The 16,827-nt window shown below is 48.2% G+C and overlaps 1 protein-coding gene across 1 annotated transcript in view; it reads right to left on the reverse strand.

The window, feature by feature from the left end:
- Window positions 1-16,827, reverse strand: part of LOC121555410 (neurobeachin-like) — a 37,956-nt gene that overhangs the window by 13,114 nt on the left and 8,015 nt on the right. The window contains exons 4-7 of the mRNA XM_045213057.1: window positions 12,416-12,505; window positions 7,005-7,197; window positions 5,560-5,631; window positions 5,178-5,333 (exon numbers count right to left, since the gene is read on the reverse strand). Of these exons, the coding sequence (XP_045068992.1) occupies window positions 5,178-5,333; window positions 5,560-5,631; window positions 7,005-7,197; window positions 12,416-12,505 (511 nt within the window). The remainder of the gene's footprint in view (window positions 1-5,177; window positions 5,334-5,559; window positions 5,632-7,004; window positions 7,198-12,415; window positions 12,506-16,827) is intronic.

A 16,827-nucleotide genomic window follows, 5' to 3' on the forward strand; every position in this document is an offset into this window, starting at 1 on the left:
GTAGACGTATTGAGGAATAATGTAGACGTATTGAGGAATAATGTAGACGTATTGAGGAATAATGTAGACGTATTGAGGAATAATGTAGACGTATTGAGGAACTATGTAGACGTATTGAGGAACTATGTAGACGTATTGAGGAACTATGTAGACGTATTGAGGAACTATGTAGACGTATTGAGGAATAATGTAGACGTATTGAGGAATAATGTAGACTTATTGAGGAATAATGTAGACGTATTGAGGAATAATGTAGACGTATCGAGGAATAATGTAGACGTATTGAGGAATAATGTAGACGTATTGAGGAATAATGTAGACTTATTGAGGAATAATGTAGACGTATTGAGGAATAATGTAGCCGTATTGAGGAATAATGTAGACGTACTGAGGAATAATGTAGACGATTTGAGGAATAATATAGAGGTATTGAGGAATAATGTAGACGCATGGAGGAATAATGTAGACGTATTGAGGAATAATGTAGACGTATTGAGGAACAATGTAGACGTATTGAGGAATAATGTAGACTTATTGAGGAATAATGTAGACTTATTGAGGAATAATGTAGACGTATTGAGGAATAATGTAGACGTATTGAGGAATAATGTAGACGTATTGAAGAATAATGTAGATGTATTGAGGAATAATGTAGACATATTGAGGAATAATGTAGACGTATTGAGGAATAATGTAGACGTATTGAGGAATAATGTAGACGTATTGAGGAATAATGTAGACGTATTGAGGAATAATGTAGACGTATCGAGGAATAATGTAGACGTATTGAGTAATAATGTAGAGGTATTGAGGAATAATGTAGACTTATTGAGGAATAATGTAGACGTATTAAGGAATATTGTAGACTTATTGAGGAATAATGTAGACGTATTGAGGAATATTGTAGACTTATTGAGGAATAATGTAGACTTATTGAGGAATAATGTAGACGTATTGAGGAATAATGTAGACGTATTGAGGAATAATGTAGACGTATTGAGGAATAATGTAGACTTATTGAGGAATAACGTAGAGGTATTGAGGAATAACGTAGACGTATTGAGGAATAATGTAGACGTATTGAGGAATAATGTAGACGTATTGAGGAATAATTTAGACGTATTGAGGAATAATGTAGACTTATTGAGGAATAATGTAGACGTATTGAGGAATAATTTAGACGTATTGAGGAATAATGCAGCCGTATTGAGGAATAATGTAGACGTATTGAGGAATAATGTAGACGTATTGAGGAACAATATAGAGGTATTGAGGAATAATGTAGACGTATCGAGGAAAATGTAGACGTATTGAGGAATAATGTAGACGTATCGAGGAATAATGTAGACGTATCGAGGAATAATGTAGACGTATTGAGGAATATTGTAGACGTATTGAGGAATAATGTAGACGTATTGAGGAATAATGTAGACGTATTGAGGAATAATGTAGACGTATTGAGGAATAATGTAGACGTATTGAGGAACAATGTAGACGTATTGAGGAACAATATAGAGGTATTGAGGAATAATGTAGACGTATTGAGGAATAATGTAGACGTATTGAGGAATAATGTAGACGTATTGAGGAATAATGTAGACTTATTGAGGAATAATGCAGACATATCGAGGAATAATGTAGACGTATCGAGGAATAATGTAGACGTATCGATGAATAATGTAGACGTATCGAGGAATAATGTAGACGTATTGAGGAATAATGTAGACTTATTGAGGAATAATGTAGACGTATTGAGGAATAATGTAGACGTATTGAGGAATAATGTAGACGTATCGAGGAATAATGTAGAAGTATTGAGGAATAATGTAGACGTATTGAGGAATAATATAGAGGTATCGTAGTAGTAAAGTAGTAATACAGTTTTTGCCCATTGTTACACACTAAAACCGAATGCTTAGACCAAAGCCTCAATACCTAAACGTCTTGTAGCACACCGTAAACACAGTGTAACCATACCTTAAACACAGCGTAACCATACCTTAAACACAGTGTAACCATACCGTAAACACAGTGTAACCATACCGTAAACACAGTGTAACCATACCTTAAACACAGTGTAACCATACCTTAAACACAGTGTAACCATACCTTAAACACAGTGTAACCATACCGTAAACACAGTGTAACCATACCGTAAACACAGTGTAACCATACCGTAAACACAGTGTAACCATACCTTAAACACAGTGTAACCATACCTTAAACACAGTGTAACCATAGCTTAAACACAGTGTAACCATACCTTAAACACAGTGTAACCATACCTTAAACACAGTGTAACCATACCTTAAACACAGTGTAACCATACCTTAAACACAGTGTAACCATAGCTTAAACACAGTGTAACCATACCTTAAACACAGTGTAACCATACCGTAAACACAGTGTAACCACAGCTTAAACACAGTGTAACCATAGCTTAAACACAGTGTAACCATACCTTAAACACAATGTCAACTTTGCACTTTGTTTGCAATTCTGTAACACACTTATTGCGAAACACTACACACGTTTTCTTACATTAGACACTTTGTTCAAAAACGAAATCACCTGTTATCATTGGGAAAAACACTCTGTTCAAAATGCAAAACTCATCTGGCAATTGTATGCACTTACATTCACACCTGAAAACACTTGCACAGAAAACAGAACACCAGCCAGTCTGAGCCTTAGCACTAGAAATAGGCCTCAGGTAAGCCATTTTTAGAACTTTGCAAGCATGGAGGCAATGAGAGTCAGAGTAAGAGGAGGACAAAGAGAGAGAGGAGTCGGACGAGGAAGAGGACGAGGAAGAGGACGAGGACCAGTGCGGAGACGTATATCAGATGACATCAGGGCTACTCTGGTGGACCATGTGATAGATCATGGCCTGTCCATGAGGGAGGCTGGGCAAAGAGTCCACCCTAACCTCAGTCGCTACACAGTAGCATCGCTAATAAGGACATTCCGACTGGAGAACAGGTATATCTTCAAGTTTCTACTCCAGACTGTACCTACTGTATGTGCCACATGATTCTGTATCATATTACAGTATTACTGTACTAACTATACTATAGAAAAATGGGTAGTGCTGTGAAGTACTGTATATGTAAAGGAATACCATTGTGATGTTGCAGTACTGTGTACAGTTTGAAAGTACAGTATGTGAAAAATAACCTAACCAATGACATCTTGTGGTGGCATTTTCTACAGAATGGTTCGACGACCTCCTCAAGGTGGAAGGGAAACGGCTCTTCACTCAACAACAAGAGCTTGCCGTCATTGAAATGGTGCGAGAAAATAATGCAATCCGACTTCGTGAGTTGCAACAACGCATAATTGCAAATGGCAATGAATTCAACAATATCAACAGGGGTCAGCATTTCTACACTAAGTCGCGTCCTACAGAAACATAACTTCAGAATGAAGCAGCTGTACAGGGTGCCTTTTGAGAGGAACAGTGTCAGGGTCAAGGATCTGCGCCATGATTATGTGCAGGTATGTGTCACTTTACTTTACATACTATATATTGTGATGTGGGAATGAGGGTTTATGCTGCCACCTGCCCTGCCTGTAGCTTGTAGTTTTTGTCTATACTCACCCAACCCAGCTCCTACTTGTGTGAAAATATAGACATTGTAGTTACTGTATGTGTTTTCAGTAACACTATTCAATATTTTCTGTTACAGACAGTTCTGGAGTTTGATGCCGCCGAACGAGTTCATCTACGTGGATGAGGCAGGCTTCAATCTGTCCGAAACCAGGCGTCGGGGCCGTAACGTAGTTGGACAAAGGGCTGTTGTAAAAGTCCCTGGGCAGCGTGGGGGGAAATATCACCTTGTGTGCTGCAATTAGTGTCCAAGGAGTCCTGCATCATCATGCCACTCTAGGTCCCTACAATACAGGACAGATCATTGCATTTCTAGATGCACTACATGCAGTTGTGCAGGACAGACCACAGCAGCCCAGGTTTGTTGTCATCTGGGATAATGTTAGTTTCCACCGGGCTGCTCTGGTCCGAGATTGGTTCAACAACCATAATCATTTCACAGTTTTATACCTGCCCCCTTACAGCCCCCTTTCTAAATGCAATCGAGGAATTCTTTTCAGCGTGGCGGTGGAAAGTATATGATCGGCAATCACATGCCCGCATGACTCTTCTGCAAGCAATGGAAGAGGCATGTGGAGACATTGAGGTGGGATCAATCCAAGGGTGGATTCGGCACACAAGGCGATATTTTCCCCGATGCCTAGCCCGCGAGGACATCGCCTGTGATGTTGACGAGGTCTTGTGGCCAGATCCGAACAGAAGGCGTGATCCATAAGCCCCCCCCGCCCCCCACCACACACACACACACACACAAAACAAGTATATGTTTTTTCCTCCAATTTATCCAGTAATTCTAGTTTTTTTTACTTTTGTTTTGTTGCTAAATTTGATGTTAAGAATTTCTGTAACAATGTTTTTTTTTGTTGTAAAAACTGTTTGATTACTGCAGAAATTCTCCTTTTGAGTTTTACAGAAGAAAATGACAATAAAACGACAATAAAAATAGAATCACAGAGACTGCAGTGTTTTATATAAAGCCCATCAGTGTGTTGCTGGTGATATGAAAGAGTCATTCAAATGTTGCTTGTGTGTATGGTTTTGTTGCAAGAATTTCATTTTTAGAAAGGAGTGTTAAGTTTTGATTGCAGGGTTTCATTTTGGCATATATGTGAGTTGTGCTTATGTCTGATTGGCTGGTGTGTTGAGTTTTGACATAATGAGCCAAATTAGGCAAAAACTGTATTATATCTCTCACTCAGGTAGAAAGAAATGAATAGTGACGTAGTGTGGCATAGTATTGTTTCTTGTATTTGTAATACCTGTCTCAGTGGAGTAATAATAATAATAATAATAATACGCCATTTAGCAGACGCTTTTATCCAAAGCGACTTACAGTCATGCGTGCATACATTTTTTGTGTGTAGACTCTGAAGTCCCAGTATAGATAGTATATGGTATAGTAGTACTATAGTAGTACTATAGTAGTATTCTAGTAGTATTGTGGCATGTACCTGTCTCAGTGGATAGACTCTGAAGTCCCAGTATAGAGAGTATATAGTATATTAGTACTATAGTAGTATTGTAGTAGTACTATATTAGTATTGTAGTAGTACTATGATAGTGTTACCTGTCTCAGTGGAGTAGACTCTGAAGCTCTTGTCCCAGAAGCCACAGACCAGGATGTAGCGGTTGTCAGCGGTAACCACGAAGCAGTGTGTGTTGATCTGGATGCTCTGGTCCACAAGGTCTGTGATCTGACGCTTACTCACACCAGAGTTGTTGGCTAACACACACTCACACACACACACACACACACACACACAAAAGGACGCACACACGGACACATACAAAATAACGACATATAAACTATATGATATATATATATATGATCTGAAGCCTAACAACCTATGGACTCTAATTTGGGCAAAAAGCGTTACCAAAACTGTGACCATCAGAGTATCACATGACCAAGGCAGATGTGTGTCAGTCGTGTGTTTGTGTGTTCTGACCTATGAGAGGGTCCATCTCAATGGGCAGGTGATGAGCCTGTTCTAGGGAGTAACCTGGAGCACCACGGAGACCTGAGAACACACAGTGCATGGTTACGTCATCCATAAAAATAACACACGTACATACACTCAATGCCTTCGGAAAGTATTCAGACCCCTTGACTTTTTCCACATTTTGTTACGTTACAGCCTTATTCTAAAATGGATTACATCGTTTTTTCCCCTCATCAATCTACACACACTACCCCATAATGACAAAGCAAAAACAGGTTTTTAGAAATTTTGCAAATTTATACAAAATAAATAAATGGAAATATCACATTTACTGAGCGCTCTGGAGCACGTTCTCATCAAGGATCTCTCTGTACTTTGTTCAGTTCATCTTTCCCTCCATCCTGACTAGTCTCCAAGTCCCTGCCACTGAAAAACATCCCCACAACATGATGCTGCCACCACCATGCTTCACCGTAGGGATGGTGCCATGTTTCCTCCAGACGTGACGCTTGGCATTCAGGCCAAAGAGTTCAACCTTGGTTTCATCAGACCAGAGAATCTTGTTTCTTATGGTCTGAGAGTCCTTTAGGTGCCTTTTGGCAAACTCCAAGCGGGCTGTCATGTGCCTTTTACTGAGGAGTGGCTTCCGTCTGGCCACTCTACCATAAAGGCCTGATTGGTGGAGTGCTGCAGAGATGGTTGTCCTTCTGGAAGGTTCTCCCATCACCACAGAGGAACTCTGGAGCTCTGTCAGAGTGACCATCGGGTTCTTGGTCACCTCCCTGACCAAGGTCCTTCTCCTCCGATTGCTCAGTTTGGCCGGGCGGCCAGCTCTAGGAAGAGTCTTGGTGGTTCCAAACTTCTTCCATTTAAGAATGATGGATGCCACTGTGTTTTTGGGGACCTTCAATGCTGCAGAAATTTGTTTTGGTACCCTTCCCCAGATCTGTGCGTCGACACAATCCTGTCTCGGAGCTCTACGGACAATTCCTTCGACCTCATGGCTTGATTTTTGCTCTGACATGCACTGTCAACTGTGGGTCCTTATATAGACAGGTGTGTGCCTTTCCAAATCATGTCCAATCAATTGAATTTACCACAGGTGGACTCCATTCAAGTTGTAGAAACATCACAAGGATGATCAATGGAAACAGGATGCACCTGAGCTCAATTTCGAGTCTCATAGAAAAGGGTTTGAATACTTATGTAAATAAGGTATTTCAGTTTTTATTTTTCATACATTTGCTAAAATGTAAAAAAAACTGTTTTCGCTTTGTCATTATGGGGTATTGTGTGTAGATTGATGAGGATTTTTTTTTTAAAATCCATTTTAGAATAAGGCTGTAACGTAACAAAATGTGAAAAAAGTCAAGGGGTCTGAATACTTTCTGAATGCACTGCATCTCTCTCTCTCTCTCTCACACACACTTTCCCCACTCCCCCCTACTCACCGACGGTGTTGTGCCAGCGGTTGACAGCGAACAGTCTGCTGCAGGTGACGGTGACAGCAGCAGGGACAGAGAGGTGGGGCAGGGTGTTGGCAGCTACGTGGGTCACAGGGGAGTTGGAGGGGAACTTCAGCACCATGATCACATCCTGCTGCATCTGGTCCTTAAACATCAGAGGACTCTGGGGAAGGAAACACTGATGAGAGAGAAGAGAGCGAGAGAGAGAGAGAGGGAGAGAGAGGGAGAGAGAGAGAGACAGGGGGGGAGAGAGAGGGAGAGGGGGGGAGAGAGAGGGAGAGGGGGGTAGAGAGAGGGAGAGGGGGGTAGAGAGAGGGAGAGGGGGGTAGAGAGAGGGAGAGGGGGAGAGCGAGAGAGAGAGAGAGAGAGAGAGGAGGGGGAGAGAGAGGGGGGGAGAGAGAGCGAGAGAGAGAGGGGGAGGAGAGAGAGAGAGAGAGGGGGGAGAGAGAGGGGAGGAGGAGAGAGAGAGAGAGAGAGAGAGAGAGAGAGAGAGAGAGAGAGAGAGAGAGAGAGAGAGAGAGAGAGAGAGAGAGGGGGGGAGAGAGAGAGAGAGAGAGGGGGAGGAGAGAGAGAGATAGGGGGGAGAGAGAGAGAGAGGAGAGAGAGAGCGAGAGCAAGAAGAGGGAGAGAGAAGGGGAGAGAGAAAGAGGGGGAGGAGAGAGAGAGAAGGGGGAGGAGAGAGAGAGAGGGAGAGAGAGAGCGAGAAGAGAGAGAGAGAAGGGGAGAGAGAAAGAGGGGGAGAGAGGGGGAGGAGAGAGAGCGAGACAGAGAGCGAGAGGGGGGAGAGAGAGAGAGAGAGGGGGAGAGAGAGAGAGGGGGAGAGGGGAGGGAGAAAGAGACAGAGAGAGGGGAGGAGAGGGGGGAGAGAGGGGGGAGAGAGAGAGAGAGAGAGAGAGAGATAGGGAGGAGGGGGGAGAGAGAGAGAGAGAGAGAGAGGGAGGAGAGAGAGAGAGGGGGGGAGGAGGGGGGGAGAGAGAGAGAGAGAGAGAGAGAGAGAGAGAGAGAGAGAGAGAGAGAAAGGGGGGAGGGAGGAGAAAGAGAGAGGGGGGAGAGGGGGCGGAGAGAGCAAGAGAGAGAGAGGGGGGAGAGGGGAGGGAGAGAGCAAGAGAGAGAGAGAGGGAGAGGGGGAGAGGGGAGGAGAGGGGGGAGGAAGAGTGAGAGAGAGAGAGGGGGGAGAGAGGGAGGAGAGGGGGAGAGAGAGAGAGGGGGAGAGGGGAGAGGGGGAGAGGGGGAGGGAGAGAGAGGGCGGGGGAGAGGGGAGGAGAGGGGGAGAGAGGGGAGGGAGCGAGAGAGAGGGGGAGGAGAGAAGGGAGAAGGGAGAGGGGAGAGAGAGGGAGAAGAAGAGAGAGGGAGGAAGAGGGGGAGAGAGTGGAGAGAAAGAGATAGAGGGGAGAGAGGGGGAGGAGAGAGAGAGGGGGAGGAGAAGAGGAAGGGGAAAGGGATAGACACACAGAGGACAAGACGGAATAGAGGCAAGAGGGGAGATGAGGTAACGGAAAATGGCAAAGGAAAGAGAGGGGTGAGGGGGAGGAGGAGAGAGGGAGGAGGAGAGAGGGAGGAGGAGGAGAGGGAGGAGGAGAGAGGGAGGAGGAGGAGAGGGAGGAGGAGGGAGGCAGGAGGAGGAGGAGAGAGGGAGGAGGAGAGAGGGAGGAGGAGGAGAGGGAGGAGAGAGGGAGGGAGAGAGAGTGAGGAGGAGAGAGGGAGTAGGAGGAGAGGGAGGAGAGAGGGAGGAGGAGAGGTCTATTAGTGAGGGAGAACAGGATAGAAGCAGGAAGACACACTGAGGAACAGAGGGTGACTTCAGACCCAGAAGAAAGGAGGGTTGGTAGGGTTGCAAAATTACAGTAACTTTACCAACAATCTCTGGTTGTCCAGAAATCCTGGTTTTCCAGTACTACCAGATTTCCTGCCCATTCCAGGAATAATCCAACCAGGATTTCTGGAAACAAAAGTTAATGTAGGGACATTTTATGGAATTTTTCAACCTTAAGGGTTGTGTATTGGTTGGTTTGTTGGTTTTGATTGGTTGGTATTGGTTGGTTGGTTTTGATTGGTTGGTAGTGCAGGTATTGGTTGGTTGTGCAGGTATTGGTTGGTTGGTTGGTTGGATGGATGGGCAGGTATTGGTTGGTTGGATGGATGGATGGATGGATGGATGGATGGATGGATGGATGGGCAGGTATTGGTTGGTATTGGTTGGTTGGTTGGATAGATGGATGGATGGATGGGCAGGTATTGATTGGTTGGTTGGATGGATGGATGGATGGGCAGGTATTGGTTGGTTGGTTGGTTGGTTGGTTGGATGGATGGACGGCCAGGTATTGGTTGGTATTGGTTGGTTGGATGGGCAGGTATTGGTTGGTTGTTATTGGTTGTTTGGTTGGAAGGGCAGATATTGGTTGGAAGGGCAGATATTGGTTGGTTGGTTGGATGGATGGATAGATGGGCAGATATTGGTTGGTTGGGCAGGTATTGGTTGGTTGGTTGGAAGGGCAAATATTGGTTGGTTGGGCAGGTACTGGTTGGTATTGGTTGGTTGGCTGGTTGGTTGGATGGGCAGCTTTTGGTTGGTTGGTGTGGCAGTTATTGGTTGGTATTGGTTGGTTGGTTGGATGGGCAGGTATTGGTTGGTTGGGCAGGTATTGGTTGGTATTGATTGTTTGGCTGGTTGTAAGGGCAGATATTGGTTGGTTGGACAGGTATTGGTTGGTATTGGTTGGTTGGCTGGTTGGATGGGAAGATATTGGTTGGTTGGTTGGGCAGGTATTGGTTGGTTAGGCAGGTATTGGTTGGCGTTGGGTGGTCGGGTGGTTGGTTGGGCGGGCAAATATTGGTTGGTTGGGCCGTTATTGGCTGGTTGGGCAGGTATTAGGTCCAGGGGTGGAGTTGGGTCACTCTCTCCATGAGAGCTACGGGGCACGAGGACCTGGGGCAGCCCCAGAGCAGACTGGGTCCTGGGAGGGTAGAGGACAGTAGAAATACTCAAAGGCAACCAGTAGCCTATGTAACCTGGGTTGTGTTCATTAGGGCAGACCATAGCAAACAAAAAAAAATCTACATTTTCCAACAAAAGATAAATACCAGCAGTACTTATGAGACAGGACCCTCACTGTTTCAGTGTGTCTTCTTCCATTTGGTGTGTGTATGTGTGTGCAGGGCCAGCTTAATGCAGGGGCTTACAGGGGCTGAAGGGGCTGAAGGGGCTTACAGGGGCTTACAGGGGATGAAGGGGCTTACAGGGGCTTACAGGGGCTGAAGGGGATGAAGGGGCTTACAGGGGCTGAAGGAGCTTACAGGGGCTGAAGGGGATGAAGGGGCTTACAGGGGCTGAAGAGCTTACAGGGGCTGAAGGGGATGAAGGGCTTACAGGGCGTGAAGGCTGAGGGGGCTGAAGGGGCTGAAGGGGGATGAAGAGCTGAAGGGGATGAAGGCATAAATACAAAACAAGACTGAAGGATGAATACTTATACTAAGGAGGCCAAAAATGAAAAAATGAAGGGACACAATAAAGAAGCTGAAGGCTGAATAAGAAAAATAACATAAACGAAATAAGAACTGACAAGACAACACAAATAATAAAAAATACTAACATAAGGCTGAAGGGGCTGAAGAGTGACAATAACCAAAACAATAAGGTAACAATAATAAGGAGGCTGAAGGGGCAAAATACAAAAGGAGCTGAAGGATGAAAGACAAATAATAAGGCTAAAGGGGCTGAAGCTGAAGGGAGCAGAAAGATAAACTAATAAGGCTGAATAAAGGAATTAAGGCTGAAAAATAATAAATAAGAAAAACAAAGCTGAAGAAGTAAAGGGGCTGAAATAAGAGGCTGAAGGGGCTGAAGGGGGCTGAAGGGGCTGAAGGGGCTGAAGGGGGCTGAAGGGGATGAAGGGGCTGAAGGGGGGGTTGTATCATTTGATTTACACAACATGCCTACCACTTTGAAGATCCAAAATATTTTTCTTTGTGAAACAAACAAGAAATAACACAAAAAAACAGAAAACTTGACTGTGCATAACTATTCACCCCCCCACCCCCTCCAAAGTCAATATTTTGTAGAGCCACCTTTTGCAGCAATTACAGCTGCAAGTCTCTTGGGGTATGTCTCTATAAGCTTGGCACATCTAGCCACTGGGATTTTTGACCATTCTTCAAGGAAAAACTGCTCCAGCTCCTTCAAGTTGGATGGGTTCCGCTGGTGTACAGCAATCTTTAAGTCATACCACAGATTCTCTTGAGGTCTGGGCTTTGACTAGGCCATTCCAAGATATTTAAATGTTTCCCCTTAAACCATTCGAGTGTTGCTTTAGCAGTATGCTTAGGTTCATTGTCCTGCTGGAAGGTGAACCTCCGTCCCAGTCTCAAATCCCTGGAAGACTGAAACAGGTTTCCCTCAAGTTTTCCTTGATGGCGAAAAAGCTCAATTTTATTCTCATCTGACCAGAGTACCTTCCTCCATATGTTTGGGGAGTCTCCCACATGCCTTCTGGCAAACACCAAATGTGTTTGCTTATTTTTTTCTTTAAGCAATGGCTTTTTTCTGGCCACTCTTCCGTAAAGCCCAGCTCTGTGGAGTGTACGGCTTAAAGTGGTCCTATGGACAGATACTCCAATCTCTGCTGTGGAGCTTTGCAGCTCCTTCAGTTTTATCTTTGGACTCTTTCGTGTCTTAAAAGGGTGTTTGGTCACCAGGAGCTGCCAGAACAGCTTCAATGCTCTTTGGTATAGATTCTACAAGTGTTTTCTTTATTTTGGCAGTTAGCGGTTGCCTACTGTAGGGTAGGCCGCAGTTTGGCCAGCATGCATGTCAAATATACAGCTTGTTGCATTGTGGCCATAGACATAATCCATGGAAGGGTTTTGTACCCTGGCAATTTGACTGTTAAACTCATGGGTACACTAGCAATGGCTGCCAGTCCTGACTTGAATTGGAACTGCATCTATGGATTATATTTCTATGGTTGGTTGCGGCTGTCAAAATACAAATCACGGGAAAACATACAGTTTGGAAATCAAATTATTTCTTAATCCGGCCCTGTGTGTGTGTGTGTGCGTGTGGGTGGGTGTGTGTGTGTGTGTGTGTGTGGGTGGGTGTGTGTGTGTGTGTGTGTGCGTGTGGGTGTGTGTGTGTGTGTGTGTGTGCGTGCGTGTGTGTGATCTCACCAGGTGCATGGCAGAGGAGCGAGGGTGTGTGTGTGTGTGTGTGTGTGTGATCTCACCAGGTGCATGGCAGAGGAGCGAGGGTGTGTGTGTGTGTGTGTGTGTGTGTGTGTGTGTGTGTGTGTGCGCGCGTGTGGGTGGGTGCGCGTGTGTGTGGTCTCACCAGGTGCATGGCAGAGGAGCGAGGGGTGTGTGTGTGTGTGTGTGTGTGTGTGTGCGCGTGTGTGTGATCTCACCAGGTGCATGGCAGAGGAGCGAGGGGGGTGTGGCTCAATCAGCAGCTGGGATGGAGTCTGACCACAGGCCTGGATCTGGGACTCCATCAACTAGAGGGAGGGAGGGAGGGAGGGGGGAGAGAGAGAGGGGATAGAGGGGAGAGAGAGGGAGGGAGAGAGAGGGGATAGAGGGAGAGAGGGAGGGGAGAGAGAGGGAGGGGAGGGGAGGGGGAGGGAGGGAGGGAGGGGAGGGAGGGAGGGGAGGGAGGGAGGAGGGGGAAGAGAGAGAGGGATAGAGGGGAGAGAGAGGGAGGAGAGAGAGGGGATAGAGGGAGAGAGGGAGGGGAGAGAGAGGAGGGAGGGGAGGAGGGGGGAGGGGGAAGAGAGAGAGGGATAGAGGGGAGAGAGAGGGGAGAGGAGGGGAGAGAGAGGGAGGGGGGAGAGAGAGGGAGAGGAGGGGGAGAGAGAGGGAGAGGAGGGGGAGAGAGAGGAGAGGAGGGGGAGAGAGAGGGGAGGAGGGAGAGAGAGGGGAGGGAGGGAGGGGGGAAAGAGAGAGAGGGGATAGAGGGGAGAGAGAGGGAGGGAGGGGAAGAGAGAGGGGAGGGAGGGGAGGGGGAGAGAGAGAGGGATAGAGGGGAGAGAGAGGGAGGGAGAGAGAGAGAGAGAGAGAGAGAGAGAGAGAGAGGGGAGAGAGGGAGGGGGGAGAGGAGGGAGAGAGAGGGAGGGAGGGAGGGGAGGGAGGGAGGGGGAAAGAGAGAGAGGGGATAGAGGGGAGAGAGAGGGGAGGGAGAGAGGGGGGGACAGCGGAGAGAGAGGGAGAGGAGGGGGAGAGAGAGGGGGAGAGAGGGGAGAGGAGGGGGGAGAGAGAGGGAGGGATAGAGAGGAGAGAGAGGGAGGAGAGAGCGGGGAGAGGAGGAGAGAGAGGGGGAGAGAGAGGGAGGGGGAAAGAGAGAGAGGGGATAGAGGGGAGAGAGAGGGAGGGAGAGAGGGGAGAGGAGGAGAGAGAGGGAGAGGAGGGGGAGAGAGAGGGGGAGAGAGAGGGAGGGAGGGGGAGAGAGAGAGGGGAGAGGAGGGGGAGAGAGAGGGGACAGCGAGGGGAGAGAGAGGGGGACAGCGAGGGGAGAGAGAGGGGGACAGCGAGGGGTGAGTGTCATAAGCGGGTTAGAACTCCGGTCTCAGATGTGTAGAGCTGGGGTACTACCCTTAGCCACAGAGGAAATGTTGTAGGACCCAAATGAAACACCCAAGGCAATACTCCAGGCAAGTAGATTTAATATTCCAAAACAGGAGGCAAAACAAAACAACTCCACGAGGGGGAGAAAAAACAAACTAAAGATAACTTCAACAACTTACTAGGACAGACACGGTGAGACAAAGCAGGAGACACACAGTCAGGACGCAATAACCAAGTGAGAAACAAGGGGAAAACACACAGCTAAAATAATACTCAAGGGAAACAAGGCACAGGTGACATAGATAAGCTAATTAGGACACATGAGGAAAAACTAAGGCAAAGAACACAGCTGACCTCTAGAGGCCAGGAGACAAACAGGGGAAGCAGGAAGCTGACAGGACCCTCCTCTAGGAACGACCCTGATGTTCCTTCCAGAACACCCTGGCCCCAGGGTGCGAAAATCTCGGATCAACCCTGGGTCCAGGATGTCCCTGGCTGGAACCCAGGAGCGCTCCCTCTGGCCCGTAGCCCTCCCAGTCCACCAGATACTGCAGAGAGTTCTGGACCCTCCGGGAGTCCAGTATCCGGCGGACGTGTAGGCTGGCTGCGCCTATGATCCTGGGAGGTGCGGGTCTGTGTGGGGGGCAAAAGGAGAAGACAAGACAGGTTTAAGGAGTGAAACATGGAAAGTGGGGTTAACTCTAAGGGAGCGAGGCAGAACTAAACGATACGGCACAGGGGTTGACCTTTCTAGAAATGCGGAAAGGGCGATGTATCTCTGGGAAAGCTTCTGGATTCGGACCGGAGGGGGCAAGTTCTTAGTGGCACAACCAAACTCTCTGACCAGCTCGGAAACTAGGGCCGTCCGGCGGTGGCGATTAGCCTGACCTTTGGTATCTCTGGGAGGTCCGAAGGAGGGTACACCTGGCCTCTTCCAGGTCCGCCTACAGCGCTTGGACAAAGCGCTGGGCCGAGGGAACACCAACTTGCGCCTCTTCCTCTGGAAACAAAGGAGGGGTTGTAACCGAACTGGCATTCGAAGGGGGACAATCCGGTGGCTGAGGACTGGAGGGGTGTTGTAGGCATATTCAGCCCAAATGATATAGGTGGCCCAAGACGTTGGATTACTGGCCGCCACACACCGCAGGGTGGTCTCCAGATCCTGATTAATCCGTTCCGCTTGGCCATTAGACTCTGGATGGAATCCTGACGATAGGCTGGCTGTGGCCCCAATAAGCCTGCAGAAGGCTCCCAAAACCGGACGAGAATTGGGGACCTCGGTCAGAGACCACGTCCAGGGAATGCCAAATATCCGGAAGACATGGTTCATGAGGAGCTCAGCAGTCTCCTTAGCCGAGGCAGCTTGGGCAGGGAATAAACCGGGCAGCCTTAGAGAAACGGTCACCACCACAAGGATGACGGTGTAGCCCTGGGATAGAGGAAGTCCGTAACAAAGTCCAGCGAAAGGTGTGACCATGGCCTTCGAGGAACAGGTAAGGGATGGAGCAGTCCCTGGGGTCGCTGGCGTGTCGACTTTCCCTGGTTGCACACAGGGCAGGCCTCAACGAGACCTGCACGTCCTTCTTGATGGACGGCCACCAAAACCGCGTCGGAGGAACTCCAGTGTGCGAGCACCGCCAGGATGGCATGTCAAGGGCGACTCATGACCCCACTGCAAGACGCGGGCCCGAACCGAGAGAGAGGAACGACAGGCGACCGGCAGGACCACCGCCTGATCGGGCTCATGGGCAAGACTTCGTACCTCTTTCTAGTTCCCACTGAAGAGGTCGCGACGATCCTAGACCTCGGAATAATCGATGCCAAGGGCTTCTCTTGTACCTCGGGAGAATAGGACTGAGACAGAGCATCCGGCCTGACGTTCTTGAGTGCCAGGTCGGTAAGTCAGGATGAACTGGAATCGATTAAAGAAAAGGGACCATCGTGGTTGCCGAGGGTTCATCCGCTTAGCCTGTTGGAGATATTCCAGGTTCTTGTGGTCTGTGAGAACCTGGAAAGGGTGCTGAGCCCCCTCAAGCCAATGGCGCCACTCTTCCAAGGCCAGTTTAACCGCAAGCAACTCTAGATCCCCCACGTGGTAGTTGCGCTCGGCCTCAGACAGGCGGGCGAGACATGAAGGCACAAGGGTGTAATCTCCCATCCGCACCCCTCTGTGACAGGACGGCTCCCACCCCCACCTCTGAGGCGTCCACCTCCACCACGAAAGGTCTCTCTGGGTCAGGGGTCACCAGAATCGGAGCAGAAGTGAAGCGGCGCTGAGATCCTCGAAGGCCCCTGCTGCTTGGACCCCAGTGAATCTTGGTCCCTCCTCCCTTGGTAGCGTCGTCAAGGGGGCTACCACCGAGCTGAAATTCTTGATGAACTTCCGATAGAAGTTAGAAAAGCCAATGAACCGTTGAACCTCCTTGACCGTGGCAGGTGTGGAGCCAATCGTGGACCGCCTTGACCTTCTTGGGATCCATCTCTAGGTGCCCGGGAGTGACAATAAACCCGAGAAACTGAGTCTGAGAAACAGAAATTCACACTTCTCAGGCTTAACGTAGAGGTGATTGTCAAGGAGCCTCTGGAGAACCCGGCTAACATGCCCCTCATGCTCCTTCAGTGACCTCGAGAAGATGAGGATATCGTCCAGGTATACGAAGACGAACAGATTAAGCATATCCCGGAGAACATCATTAATCAGGGCTTGGAATACTGCGGGGGCATTGGTGAGCCCGAACGGCATCACCCGATATTCATAGTGTCCCGTGGGCGTGTTGGACGCCGTCTTCCGATCTCGCTCCGGGCCGGATCCGCACGAGATGGTAAGCATCTGCGGAGATCCAGCTATAGTAAAAAATGGAAGCCCCTTGAAGCAGCTCAAAAGCAGTGGCCATGAGAGAGGAAGAGGATATCGATTCCGAACCGTGATCTTGTTGAGTCCCGAATCAATACAAGGCCTCAGACCCCGTCTTTCTTTTCAACAAAAAAGAAGCGCCCCAGCCCGGGAAGTAGAGGCATAGATGAGGCCGGCTGCCAAGGACTCCTTAATGTAAGTGTCCATAGCCGGTGCTCGGGGAGGACAGGAAAGATCCGACTCTAGGAGGGCAGCACCCAGGAGTAGATCAATGGCACAGTCATAAGTGCGATGAGGCGGTAAGGCAGTAGCCCGGGCCTTGCTGAACACTGTTTTGAACCGATGGTAAACACTGGGACTCGGGAGACGTCAACAGACTCTTGAAACTGGGTACTAGGGACTGAG

Source organism: Coregonus clupeaformis, unplaced genomic scaffold, assembly GCF_020615455.1.
Source record: "Coregonus clupeaformis isolate EN_2021a unplaced genomic scaffold, ASM2061545v1 scaf0076, whole genome shotgun sequence".
Lineage (NCBI taxonomy): Eukaryota > Metazoa > Chordata > Actinopteri > Salmoniformes > Salmonidae > Coregonus > Coregonus clupeaformis.